We start from the raw sequence: 14,886 nt of genomic DNA, 5'->3' as shown, positions 1-14,886 counted from the left end.
AGAGGGCAAAGGGATTAGCCTGGAGGGACATGAGGAAGACAATGATCAGATAAAAGAGGACTGAATCCAGGACAGCAATGTAACTTGAGTAAACATCTCAGACTAAACCCTTTCTAGTTCTCATGAAAATAAAAGGGAGAGAAGAGGGAAGTACATTCAGACTATGTAGCTTTTCATAAAAGTAATACTGACCTATATGGCAATGGTTTCCTAGCCAGATTTGCCTTGAAGGGCTACAGTTGTCTTACTGCATCTACCTCAAAGCTTTATCAGAAGCCTTTCACCAAGATGAACAAAGGGTATGGGTATAATGTCTCAAATAATCACTTCTGTCTTTAATCTTTCAGCTAAAAATACTCATTGGGCTGGCTTTTCATAAGCTTATGCTTTTTGAACAATATTTGGTTACAGTTTCTACAATTTCCAATCAGGATGACCAGTGGCCTAGAAAAACTTTAAAACCCGTAGAAACTTTGTTGATTTTTTAAATTGTAAAAATCTATTTGATAGGTTATCTTTTGAAAGATTGTCAAACTTTACTAGGTAAAATGTTTTTTTTAAAAAACTCAGTTTTTTAAGGGTATCTGAATATTCTGGAGAATTAGTTAAGATTGTTTTCTCCTTAAATAGTTTATATTTGCTGCAGTTAGGGTCACTAGTTTTGTTTTGTCTACAGCTTTTTAAAAGGCTCATTTTTGTGTCCACAGGAAAGTTAAAAAAGCTATCCATCTTGAAGGTTGACCAGAATAGGCTTACTCAGTTAACAGAAGCTGTAGGAAACTGTGAATGTCTTACAGAATTAGTTCTTACAGAAAATCAGCTGCTGGTAAGTATGTTGTTAGCTCTTCAAATGTTGGCATTGAGTGAGAATGGCATGCTTGATTTATTTTGACTGCAGAATCTTTATTTTAAGACCTTATGACAATTACAATGAAGTACAAAATGAATGAACTGTAATTTGTCAAGATGCATTTTAAGCACAGTGTTGAATACCATGAAGTTATAGTCGACCAAAATGTCAGACAAACAAGCATGAAATCCATTTCAAAACAGGTTTCACTTGAATTTGGTTGTCATAACAAATTATCCAGCAAAGATTAGTGTTGTAGAGGATAAATCAAATTTATGGAAAATGTGATAACTAAGTATAAGACCTAATAGAGGATTGTACAGACTGTAGTAAGATGCTGGCATGCTAAATTATGTTCAATATGGATCCAGGGCTGACATTGGTTTTCTCCAATAATCTCTCTCAATTTTAAATATTCTAGTCCTTCTTAATGTAATTTATGAAATTTAATGAATATTTAGTAATTTAAATAATAAAGATTGGCTGATAGTTTTGTAACAGCTTTCCCAGAAGGAAATCCCACCAAGTGAATAGTAAATAATAACTGCAGAGAGGAAAAATCTGTCCCAGCTGATTTTGGAGGGAAATGAGAAAGACCTTAATTAAAATGGATAATATGTCTTAAAAACTGACTGGTTTTAAAAGCATTGGTTTTGAAGAAAAAATAATCCAGAATGTTAAAAAAACAACAAAACAGTGATAGAAGTAATTTGCTGGCTGTGGTCAAACAGTATGAGCTGGAATGGGAATCAAACATTCCAATCTCAGTGAATTTCACATTCCTGGTTTCTTACATGCCAGTACTGCTATTTAATCAACCTGAATGATTTCGTAGGATTCGCCAATTTACAGAGGTTTAAGGGACAGATGATGTGTGTATATCATAAGCTCATTTGTCTTGTTCAACATATGGTAACATTCTTTTCTATATTTTAAAATTATTTTTAAAAATGTAATTCAGTTCTAATAGAAACAATAAAGCTATAATAGTTCATTTGAAGTAGTAGTAGTGGATATAGAGATTGAGTTTCAGTTTTGGGCTCTGAGTTTGCTTGAATGGCTTTTAATCATTCTTATTCATCCGAAGTCTTTCTGACAATTGCCAAATTGTCATTTGCCCCTGTGTATGTTCCATAATTTTTTTTTTGTTTAATATTGATGGATCTTTCCTGATCATATCAGCAAATTGGCTATTCATTTGCTGCAGCAGATTTTGCTGATTCCAGGTCAGTGATAGAGTTAAGAAGTAGTTTTATCCCCTTTGTAGGATACGGTTATGGAAGAATTTGTCTAATAAATGGGGAAGAAGAAGGAATTAAAACCTGTAAAGGTGAAGAATGGGAGTAGTAAAAATGGAACACCAGATGTTTGCTTTGCAGTGTGCTAGAACAAGATGTAATAGTAAAATAAAGGCTGTAATTTGTTCTCTCTCTATTATACTGTACATTGCTCTAGCTTGAGTCTAATTTCCTAGCCACTGTTCCAGAATAAGCAAATACTTTGAGAGCAGGAAAGAATCACAGTAGCAATACTATGTAATCTGCAATAATGTGTTTTTATGAGTACAATAACCATGGATCTCTTTCTTATTATGTGAATTACCTTCATTTTTCTTGTTCTCCTGTGAGTGGAGAAAAAGCATACGTAGCCTTCACTATTGATCTCTGAAACATCAAAAATACTAATTGGAAAATGAGGACCATCACCATGTAGGATAAGAGGCTTCTGAAACAGTGAGAAATTGCCCCAAACTAGATGTGACCCTCTTTTAAAATAAATACTTCTTAACTCAGTTCCTCACAAGGGTTTTGCAATTGTACGAATAATCCTGAGATGTAGGTCAGTACAGATGAGAATACTAATCATATATCCTTTGAACTTTTAAAATCTCAGACATCTGAAATTCATTGTTACTTTGTTTCCTTTTAGTAAAGTTTTTGGCCATCTTAGAATTCAAGACCTTTAAACATCATTCTATTTAAAAAGTTTTAGCATATTAATTAGCTCACTGCTTGCTTTCCACAACTTACTTTGAAATGCTGGTAATATTAATTGCTGACGTTTTGTTTCAGACTTTGCCAAAGAGCATTGGAAAACTAAAGAAGCTGAATATATTGAATGTTGACCGAAATAAACTTTTATCTTTACCTAAAGAGGTAATTAATGTTTATTACTTATTTATACTGGAAGATAAGAAGTATATAGTTTTTATTCAGAAAGAATAGAATGGGAGCTATGAATAATTGAAGAATATAGATGTAATAAAGTTTGTGTGTGGAATAGTGACTACATTGGACAGAAACCAGACCTTTCCATTTACTGATGAATGTACTGTGACTGATATTTGTTTGGAGATTAACCAAAATAATTAAGGCTTTACCTCCTAGCCTTGGGCTTCTCAGATAATGGAGAAGGACAGCTGTTATTTGTGTCAACATCTTTTCACCCTGTAGGTGGAAATCTGAAATATTATCTCAAGTTTTAAGAATAATTGAAGGCCAAGTCATTCTCCCACAGCAATGTTCTGGAACATTATCTGCAGTTAAATTTGGGATGCTCTGTCAAAATACTGTTGAATGTCTCTAGCTATTACGAGTATTTAGCTTATTAAAACTAAAATTACTATGTAGAAGTATATCTCAAGATTGCAGGTTCTTAGATAATTATAGCAAATCGTGTTAATAATATTACCTCATAGATGTCTGAAACTGCTTGATTTTTAATCCAGTAAGGATACACTGCTGAAAATGAGTCATCACAATTTTTTTTAAGTTTTAAGTTGATATCATAGAAGTAGCTTCTGTACTAAGTTCCAACTCATCAAGCATAACCAGTGCTAAGATTAACTAAACATTACACAGGAATATGCCTACTAATAGTTTCAACATTTTGAGTTGTCTGTATTTTTCCAGAACACAATCTGATCCAGTTTCTTATTTTATGGAAAGACACCTTGAAATATTTTGAGTGTTTTAGCCATAGGAAATAATGGGATCACCCCTGAAAATATCTTATTTCCTTCTTATCATGCTATGATCAGAAGAATAGACGGCACAGTAGTTCATGAAAAATGTGTCTACCAGTTTAGTGCTTGTGGGGAGGGGGATAACTTTTTTGAAGATTCCAATTATGGAATGATTAGGATCTTCCTCCACCTATACTGCCACCCCTCAATTCAAAATTTCAAAAGTGTAGCCTTCTGCTTTGCCCGAGAGGTTTGCTAATTGAAAAGAACATGGGGAGAGGTTACTAATCTGGCTTGAAAGAAAGAACACAGAGACCACACTTTCTCACACATCTCTTTCAAGTTAATTATCTACAGGACAAGATGCATTCTGGTAAATAAAATGAATTAAAGTCAGCTTATTCACGCAATTGGGGCTTCTTTCAGAAATGTTTTTAAAATAAACCTCTTCTTAGCATTATGTCAGCCTAATCATAACCCTGAGGGCAGTCAGGAATATATACTGTCTCCTCCTACCTTTGTTTTTACAGGCTCATTGCAAATATATATATGTGTGTGTGTGTGTGTGTAGGTCTAGGTGTGTTTGGGTCTTTTCCTGTGTAAGATTAAGAGTATCTTGGTGACATTTCGGCGAGGTCCCACTCGCCATCCTCAGGCTGGTGCTTTCGGCTTCGTGGCAGTGCAAGCAGTCGTGCCAGTGCAAGCAGCCGAAAGCACCAGCCTAAAGATGGCAAGTGGGACCTTGCCGAAATGTCGCCAAGATACTCTTAATCTTACACGGGAAAAGACCCGAACACACCTAGATCTACATACCTGTACCCGTGAAAATCTACAAAAACAAATATCTATATCTGTTATGACTCCCCTTCAAAATTCAAGTGAGCAAAACAGAAAGCAGCCGTTTCAAAAGTAAATCAAACAGAAAGAAGTCTCACAAGATAACGGCTGTCATAAATCACAATCCACAGCAACAATCTTTGCTCTGTTCGGCAAACCAGTCCTGGCAAAAAATCTCAAGCCTCAGAGCTTCTGCTGTAATGTCTTCACGCAATAAGTCACTTTGTTCCTGGCAAATTTTACCAGCCCAGCTGTGTCCTTTTATACTCATTGAGGCAACGTGCTAATTTCCTTAATTATTGACTCACCCTCCTCCTTCGTTCTAACTGTTCCTTACATTTAACCACAAGTTTTCCAAGTTCTCATCTCCACTAGAAGACTCTCTCAAAACTTCCCTGTCAGCCATTCCCGGCTGTTGATCAGATAAGGAACCAGAGGAGGTCAAAGGTCCTGACAATTCTAATACCTCAGGTCTGTTTTCCTTTGTCACATCCATCTCCTCATCCTGGTTACTATTCCAATCACTGAGCCATGCCGGCTCATAATTTTCTGCCATGTCCTCCTCACTTGAACTCATATCAGCCACAGGAGCTGAATCCAAGCCTGGAGCCACAACATATATCTCTATCTCTATCTCTATCTCTATCTCTATCTCTATCTCTATCTCTATCTCTATCTCTATCTCTATCTCTATCTCTATCTCTATCTCTATCTCTATCTCTATCTATCTATCTATCTATCTATCTATCTATCTATCTATCTATCTATCTATCTATCTATCTATCCACACATACACATACATATATACCGTGTTTCTCCAATAACACGGCCCTGCCCAATAGGAAGACCCAGCATGTTTTCTAGGCATAAAATGAAATTAAGCCCCTCCCCCCAAATTTAGGCCTAGTTTAAAACATGCGAAATTGAGCGGGGGAAGGCGGGGGGGAACTTGCCATTAGGAGTGCCCCGCGGGCAGCTACGCCTCACCATCAGCCGCTCCTAACAGCCAATCATGGTGGAGCACAGAGGGCTCCCTTACCCCCACCAAGTGCCTTTGCTGCAGACCTGGATCAGCAGGCGGGCGGCGTCAGCGTGGATATCCGGCAGCATTTCAGCCGCTTCTCAGGCCTCCATAGCTTCCACAGTTCCCACCGGTGCTGGCGCCTCTCTCGTCAGCACTGTCTCTAACAACAGTGTCTGAGTTGCTCCCTCTTTTCATCCGTCCCCGTAACAACAGGAAAAAAAACATTTTGAGGTACCTAAGAGTGCCGCGTGCTGCGTTTTGGTTTAATCCCGAGCGGCTGGGTGGGTGTGAGAAGAGCCGAGCGAGCGTCTCTGTTGCTGCCCTTGGTGCTCCAGCCTCAGGCTCTGCAAGTTTGCAAAAGTCCCAGTGCGCAGCCCGCTCCTGCATTCCAAGTGCCCAGGCCGAGCTGCAGCTGTCCCTCTCTCACCAGCATTGTCTCCAACAACAGCGGCAGCAGCGGTGGGAACCGTGGAAGCGTTTTAGCCGCTTCTCCACCTCCGTAACTTCCATGGTTTCTGCCGCTGCTGCCTCTGTTGTTGGAGACGGTGCTGGTGAGAGAGGGACAGCTGCAGCTCGGCGTGGGCACTTGGAATGCAGGAACGGGCTGTGCACTGGGACTTTTGCAAACTTGCAGAGCCCAAGGCTGGAGCACCAAGGGTAGCAGCAACAGAGACGCTCGCTCGGCTCTTTTCACGCCCACCCAGCCGCTTGGGATTAAACCAAAACATAGCATGCGGCACTCCCAGGTACCTCAAAATGTTTTTTTCCCCCTGTTATGGGATCGGGGGAAAAGCGGGAGTGACTCAGATGCTGTTGTTGGAGACGGCGCTGGCGAGAGAGATGCCAGCACCGATGGGAACTGTGGTAGCTACGGAGAAGCGGCTGAAACGCTGCCAGCAGACATCCCTGCCCTCCCGCTGACCCGGGTTTCAGCACTTGGTGGGGGTAAGGGAACCCTCCATGCTCCACCATGATTGGCCGTTAGGGGTGGCTGGTGGTGAGGCATAACTGCCGGTGGGGCACCCTAGGCGAGGGTGCGTGGGGGGGGAGAAAGAAATTAATTCACCCCCAAAAAGATGTCCTAGCCATTTTTTCAGGGCTCAAAAAAAAATAAGTCCCAGCCTTATTATATGAGAAACACGCTGTATGTATGTATGTATGTATGTATGTATGTATGTATGTATGTATGTATGTATATATGTATATATGTGTGTGTGTGTGTGTGTGTGTGTGTGTGTGTGTATATCTTTGGTTATTCGGGTTTTCTCCCGCGTAAGATTGGAAGTATCAGGCAACGCGTTTGATGAAGTCTCATTCATCATCTTCAAAGAGACTTCATCGAAACGTTGCCTAGATACTTCCAATCTTACGCGGAGAAAACCCGAATAACCAAAGATCCACATACAAATACCCGAGAACCTCAGAATGAATATATATATATATATATATATATATATATATATATATATATATATATATATATATATATATATATATTCTTAAGTTTGTGGTACTTACATGTATGGCATTCAGCTTTGTTCGGGTATTTTCCCACGTCATTGTAGTTGTGCTTTTAAAGTTGTAGCAACGTTTCGATGAAGTCTCATTCATCATCTTCAGGCTTGTGTCTTCGGCTCTGTGCTTCACAGAAGCCTGATGATGGCAGATGAGACTCCGCTGAAACGTCGCTACAACTCCAAAAGCATGCATGCATGCATGCATATACATATATTGCTACAACTTTAAAAGAACTACAATGACGTGGGAAAATACCCGAACCAAGCCGAACACCATACATGTAAGTACCCGCGAAAACTTAAGAAAATATATATATACCGTATATACTCGAGTATAAGTCGACCCGAATATAAGCCGAGGCACCTAATTTTACACAAAAAACTGGGAAAACTTATTGACTCGAGTATAAGCCGAGGGTGGGAAATGCAGCAGCTACTGGTAAATTTCAAAAATAAAAATAATTAATTTGGGAAACGATCTCACTATCATGAAAGGTTTAATTGATTCACTAACCCAAAAGAAGAAGATGATGATGACAGCGGGAGGCAGGAGTCACTCTCTTCCCTCCCTTGGAGGCCCCCTGAGTCAGGAGTCACTACCGCCGGCGCGGCCCCAGTCCCGCCGCTCGGGAAGGGAAAGGCAAAGCGCTTTTTGCCTTTCCCTTCCCGGCTGGGGCTGTTGGGAGTCGCTGCCGCCGGAGGCCACGACTCCACACCATTTTTTTTTCAGAGGGATCTGACTCGAGTATAAGCCGGGGGATTTTTTCAGCACAAAAATTGGGCTGAAAAACTAGGCTTATACTCGAGTATATACAGTATGTATATATATATATATATATATATATATATATATATATATATATATATATATATATATATATATATATATATATATATATATATATATATATGTTTTCTGAGGTTCTCGGGTATTACATGAAGCGAACTGACCCCCACCATGAAGATGCAGCACGACCACAAACTCGAAGCCAAACAGCAAGATCACAGCTCACCAGCTCAAATCCCCCAGTAACTAAGACCAACCTGAGCACAACCAAGCCCCCACCTGAACAGAACACACCTCCAGCCAATCAGAACATGGCCAACCCCCAACCAATCAGAACACAGCCAAACCCCCAACCAATGAGAACACACCCCACCCAATCAGAACACAGCCAAGCCCCCAACCAATCAAGTCACACCCCCACTAGCAGTTAAAAGGAAGAAGCAGCTGCAAGCTCACATCACTCTGAGAAGCACAGAGCTGAAGACAGAAGCCTGAAGATGATGAATGAGACTTCATCGAAACGTTGCCTAGATACTTCCAATCTTACGCGGGAGAAAACCCGAATAACCAAAGATCCATATATATATATATATATATATATATATATATATATATATATATATATATATATATATATATATATATATATATATATATATATATATATTTGTTTTCTGAGGTTCTCGCGGGTATTTGTATGTGGATCTTTGGTTATTCGGGTTTTCTCCCGCGTAAGATTGGAAGTATCTAGGCAACGTTTCGATGAAGTCTCATTCATCATCTTCAGGCTTCTGTCTACAGCTCTGTGCTTCTCAGAAAACCCGAATAACCAAAGATCCATATATATATATATATTCTTAAGTTTTTGTGGGTACTTACATGTATGGTATTCAGCTTTGTTCAGGTATTTTCCCACGTTATCAGGCTTCTATATTGTGTCCGTCTGATTGTGTCCACAGACACAATACAGAAGCCTGATGATGGCAGATGAGATTCTGCCGAAACGTTGCTACAACTTTAAAAGCACAACTACAATGACGTGGGATAATACCCGAACAAAGCTGAATACCATATATATACATACATATATATACATGTACATATACATATACATATACATATACATATACACACACACACACACACGTATATATCTTGACAGTCTTGTTTCTTGAACTCCCACTTCCAAAATCATTTATGCAAATCTAGGCAAACATACATGGTTTTTAAGAGAGACAAACATTCTGCTCTCTAGGGACATTAGGTTGACAGGTCAACAGTCTTCAAGGAGCAAAACAATAGAAATAAAAATTGGACAGAGCATGTATATCTAACAAGACTATCCTAACACATATTCTGTATAACTGTTAATGGTGATTTCTTTCCCAGTTAGTAAGGTTCCTTAATTTTTCCTGAAAAAGCTACCAATCACTGTTTTCACAGGGTTGTGTGATAGAACTATGGGCAGAAGCACAACATAGCAAAGTGTGTTGAGGATCACTTCTGAGGGTAGCATAATTTATGCCGATATGATTCCCTCCTGGATTTGAGCAGAATGGAACTACATGGACACATGTGAAATCCAGCTTCAGCAGAGGAACAGAGATTTACCTTGCTAGGTAGTGAAACAATGGCATGATGTCTGGTGAAAAATAATCAGAGCCAGAAGGTCTCCTTCATTGCACCAGGCATTCCTTAAACGCCTTCTGTTTAACTCCAGAACATTTTCCCCGCCCTCTCCAGCCTAAGCCAGTAACAACAAAGATGTGTCCTGTCCTTACTGTAGTAGCCCGGGGGCGGGGAGTAAAAAAGGAACACTCAGTTGCAAGAGACAAGGAACCTTCCAATCAAATCACCTAAAATAGCACAGAACACTTAAAAACAATTCTACTCAGGGTATTCTTTCGTATTCAGACCAAACCAGCCTAGCTTGTTCCAAACTCACTAAACATGCATGTTGTATTTTGATTATGAATCACTCAAAGCAGCTGTTCAAGCTTGAAGTCTTCAGTCCAACCTTACAGGAGAGCTGAGGACTTCAGGGCAAAGGATGAATTTGTAAAAACTGCTTCTCAAATGAATCCAGTTGGTCTCCTAAAATTGTTGCCATTCTTCAGACCAAGAAGAATTTCTCCCACATGCATTCGGCCAACTTGGTTCTCTTGGTTACAGCCTCAAGCGACTGAAGGATAAAAACATCAATAGAAATACTTCTGGTGGTGAATGTTGTTTCTAATGTGGTTATTTGATTTCTGTCACTTGCTTGAAGCAAAATGTGCTATAAATAAGAAAAGCAGCACATGGTGTGAAAGTCAAACGATCAGAAAAGATTTAATTTATTGCTTTCAGGGAAGAAAGACTTATTCAGGGAAAAGAGAAGGGATGGTGAGTAATCAGCAACAGGCAGGGATATAAACTACAGACTAATAGTGGCAAGGATGTTGGTCTTGGAATCAGATTTGTCCTACATAAAAAGGCTTAAAAGCAGTGTATAATTATTATCTGGGTGGATATGATATTGCTGTATATATTCCCTAAAACTCTTTTATAGTCTCTGCTTGCCTTTCAAACTGAAAGGAAACACTTAGAAGTTCTTCCATCTGAAGGATTTGAAGCTTGAGACATTGTAAGATTTGCTACGTATTATTCTTGCGTGAGGGTTTTGTATGCCCTTCCATCTCTTAATTGTCTGAGATCTAGCACAGGTATGAGGCAATGAACATATACTGATCAGGGAAACCTCTGAATTGGTAAGAATATTAAACGGTCCTATGTATTAAGGGCCCATACTTTTATCTTGGCTTTTATAAATACATTTTTACTCTACATAGCATAGTAATTCCATTTTGTCTCATAATTTAGACAGTAATCTATCTCTGATCTGCCTGGATAATTTATTCCACCAAAATGAAGTGTTAATAAAGTGGAATAAATCTGAGAATCTGACCAGTAGGATATAATCCTATAAATATACCAGCAATGATTCCATTCCAAGAGAATAATTTACTGAAAGCAGAACAATATTTTCTCTTAATTAGATAGAGCAAAACAAAATGTCCGCTTAGCTGAACACAGATGAGACATGATTATAGAAGTCTGTCTAGTTTGAGTAGTTTTTGTTGACACAATGAATGCCTTTAGTTGTTAACTGAGAAACATCATAGAGGGAGAAGTAACAGAAGAACAGAGTTGGGAAGGAGCTTGGAGGTCTTCTAGTCCAACCCCCTGCTCAAGTAGGAAGCCCTATACTATTTCAGACAAATGTTGTCCAATCTCTTCTTAAAAACCTCCAGTGATGGAGCACCCATAATTTCTGGAGGCAAGCTGTTCCATTGATTAATTGTTCTTGCTGTCAAGAAATGTCTCTTTTGTTCTAGGTTGGATCTCTCTTTGATGAGCTTTCACCTGTTATTTCTTGTCTTGCCCTCAGGTGATTTGGAGAATAGGTTAGCCCTTCCTCCTGTGACAGCCGCTCAGATTTTGGGAGACTGCTGTCATGTCACCTTTAGTCCTTCTCTTCATTAGACTAGACATACCCAGTTCTCCACAACTGTTCATTGTAGGGTTTAGCCACCAGCCCCCTTAAAATCTTTGTTGCTCTTCTCTGCACTCTTTCCAGAGTCTCAACGAATTTTTTTTGGCTCATAGTAACCAGAACTGGACACAGTATTCCAAGTGTGATCTTACCAAGGCTTTATAAAGCGGTACTAACACTGCACATGACTACATTGGTCTCTTTGGCAGCTGCAGCACATTGCTGGCTCATACTTAAGTGACAGAAAAAGAAGAATACAACATTAGTAAACCCTTACATATTTTGAAATGGTAGAAGACCCATTCATCATTAAAGCATATGCCATGATTTGATGAGATGTGCCTTATTCCACAATATATCATGGGTATAAAATTGGGAAGATGGAAGTGATATTTCCTGTTCTTCCAAGATCAGTTGTATTGAAAGTGTTAAGAGTATAACAGCACTAGAGTTGTGCGAATGAATAATCTTTGACATGAAAGATGAGCACCATATATATGATCAAGCCAGACCGAATGGATTTTCCCTCCTTTTTCCTTTCTTATATATTTACGAAACTATCAGAAAAATGGGCTCCCACTGATACTTTTCTGGAATAGCCAAAGATAAAACATGCACACCAAAACTAACAGAACAACTAGATAGATGAAGCTGGTTGATATCTTATAATGCTCAGGATAACTGTATGCTGAGTCAGATAATTGTTTTGTTGAAAGAGGAGAAGAAAATAAAGAGTAATGCCAACCTTATGTACCTATGCTATACACTACTTTGTATCTGATTTTATTTACAGAAAGTCCTTGACTTACAACCATTCATTTAGTGACTGATCATATGGCACCGAAAAAAGTGACCTATGACCATCTTTCACACTTACGAAAAAGCATCCCCTCCTGTAGCATTCTCACAGTCATGCTTGGTAACTGGCATGTGTTGCAGAGCCCTGGGCTCACGTGATCCCCTTTTGCAGTCTTCTGACCAGGAAAGTCAATGGGGAAGCCAGATTCACTTAACTTACTAACTTAACAACTCCAGGGGTTCACTTAACCACTGTGGCAAGAAAGGTGGTAAAATGGAGCAAAACTCCCCTAACAACTTTCTTGCTTGGAAGTGGAAATTTTGGGCTCAGTGGTAGTTATAAGTATATAGTAGTATACAGGTAGTCCACAGATTATGACCACCATCAAGCCCCAAATTTCCTTTGCTAAGCAAATGTAGTGCAGTCAGTGCTCAACTTACATCAGTTCATTTAGTGACTGTTCAAAATTTCTACAACACTGAAAAAAAATGACTGCCATTTTTCATACTTATTGCAGCATCTCCATGGTCAAGTGATCAGGATTCAGACACTTTGCAACTGACTCGTATTTATGACAGTTGTAGAATCCCAGGATCATGTGATCACCTTTTGTGACCTTCTGACAAGCAAAGTCAATGGGGAAGCCAGATTTACTTAACAACTGTGGCAAGGAAGGTCATAAAATGAGGGAAAATTCACTTAACTGTCTCTCTTAGCAACAGAGGTTTTGGGCTCCATTGTCATCGTAAGTCGAGGACTACCTGAATACATGACCCATAGGTGCCTTTTTTCTTTTTCCATTTAATTTGCTGGGCTCCAGAACAGGCACCAAGGAAGCATTGCAGCAGCTGGTAATAATATAATTTCTGATTCAATTTCTGAGCCTTTCTGCTTTGTCATGGGATGTCACAAACAACCCCCCCCCCACCATGTGCCATTATGTTATTAGTTTGGTTACTGCAAATGCTTCACTAATTGTGTTAAAAGTAAAATTTTATTCACTAGACAGATCCCTTTTAAAATGTTCTAAATATAATTTTATGTCATAACTGGCTGTCTCAGAGTTTGAAATTCCATTTATATGTCTGGTGTTACATGAACCAGCTACTCATGGTTCTTTATTGTTAATCAATAGACATCAGTGCTATTTTCAAAAAAAGACAATATAACAAATGTGAATTTTTGCAACGGTAAAAGTATTGAGATAGAAATCTGGTAAAACTCCAGACCAAAGAGATCCAGCAAATGGTATGTTTAGGTTGGTCTAATTCTGGAGTGGGGAACTATGGCCCTTTTATGACTTGTGAACTTCAAGTCCCAGAATTCCTAGGCCAACCATGGAATTCTGGGAGTTGAAGTCCACAAGTCATAAATGGGCCATAGTTCCCCACCTCTGCTCTAACTAGAAACTATGAGCACTGACTTTGGGGTAGAATTCAGGCAGGCAGTTATATTCCATAAAGGAATATCAGTTTATTTTATTTCTGCCTGTTTGAAATTTAAGTAGAAAGTGATTTCATTTCATTTCATATAAATGTGCAGTTCCTTATTTTATCACTCTGCTGAGCAGTTGATAGAGTGGGAATTGCTTTTCATCAGATACTTTCCAATGTGCTGTACAGTGATAATGAAAGTCATAATGCTTGGTCTTTGATTCCTGCTTTATGTCTACAAGTTTGTTTTCTGTTTTCCTTAATGTCTGTATCTATAAATATATTGTTGCTCCCTTTCCTGATGTATTAGGTTTTGTTTATCCTGCCTTTATTATTTTTATAAATAACCAAAGGCAGCAAATGTATTTAATACCCTACTTTCCCTAAAACCACAATCCTGTAGGGTGAGCTGGGCTGAGAGAGTCAGTGTCCCAAAGTCATGCAGTCGGCTTTCATGGCTAAGATGGGATTGGAACAGACAGTCTTCTGGTTTCTAGTTAGTGTCTTCACCACTAGACCAAACTGGTTCTTTTATAAAGGGTACAACTCTGCTAATAATCCTGTATTTTTGTTACGACATTCTTAAAATTTCCTAGTTTGTCCAGCCACTATATGTTCGGTTCTGAACGCTAGTAAATTGTCCTACTTGAAAATGCAAACACTGAAGAATTCTTGTTTTCTGGATTTATAGAACTCCCTAATTATATTTCTCTCAGTTAGGTTCCCCTAAAAATTCAAACACAAAACAATTATCTTTTTGTGATAATGCCCAATTTTGATTGTCACAGAACTCAAACTACTCTTGCAAAGAATTGTATTGCCCACCTTCAAAACCCTAACTTTTCACCTCATAGTGCCAAGTAAGTTTCTTGCATATCAGGATCAAAATTTTGTTGTACTTGGGATGTATTTGTCCTGCCAAGAGTTCTGTAAATATATTAAAAATTAAAATTCATTTTGTAAAAAGAGAGTGAAATATGTTACAACAAAGGCTTACAGTTTAATATTGAAGTTTTACTTTTGAGACTTTAGTAATAATTAGGCAGAACTGCATAATAGTGTATCTTTTAATTTGCACCCATGCTTAACAGTTAGGGTTTTATTATGTCAATGTGCTGATGTGCAGAATGCCCCAGGTG

General features: G+C 38.8%; 1 protein-coding gene across 2 annotated transcripts in view; it reads left to right on the top strand.

Moving 5' to 3' along the window:
- The window catches only part of LRRC1 (leucine rich repeat containing 1), a 126,079-nt gene that overhangs the window by 65,673 nt on the left and 45,520 nt on the right, over positions 1–14,886 (top strand). For both annotated transcript variants that reach the window (XM_087945697.1, XM_026665249.2), the window contains exons 9-10: positions 708–826; positions 2,923–3,006. In XM_087945697.1, coding sequence (XP_087801823.1) covers positions 708–826; positions 2,923–3,006 — 203 coding nt within the window. The remainder of the gene's footprint in view (positions 1–707; positions 827–2,922; positions 3,007–14,886) is intronic.

Source organism: Notechis scutatus, chromosome 1, assembly GCF_049901735.1.
Source record: "Notechis scutatus isolate UNSWTSFEM ecotype Mainland chromosome 1, rNotScu1.2, whole genome shotgun sequence".
Classification (NCBI taxonomy): Eukaryota; Metazoa; Chordata; class Lepidosauria; order Squamata; family Elapidae; genus Notechis; species Notechis scutatus.
Note: the sequence above shows the minus strand (reverse complement) of the source record. Positions and strands in the feature narration are given on the sequence as shown.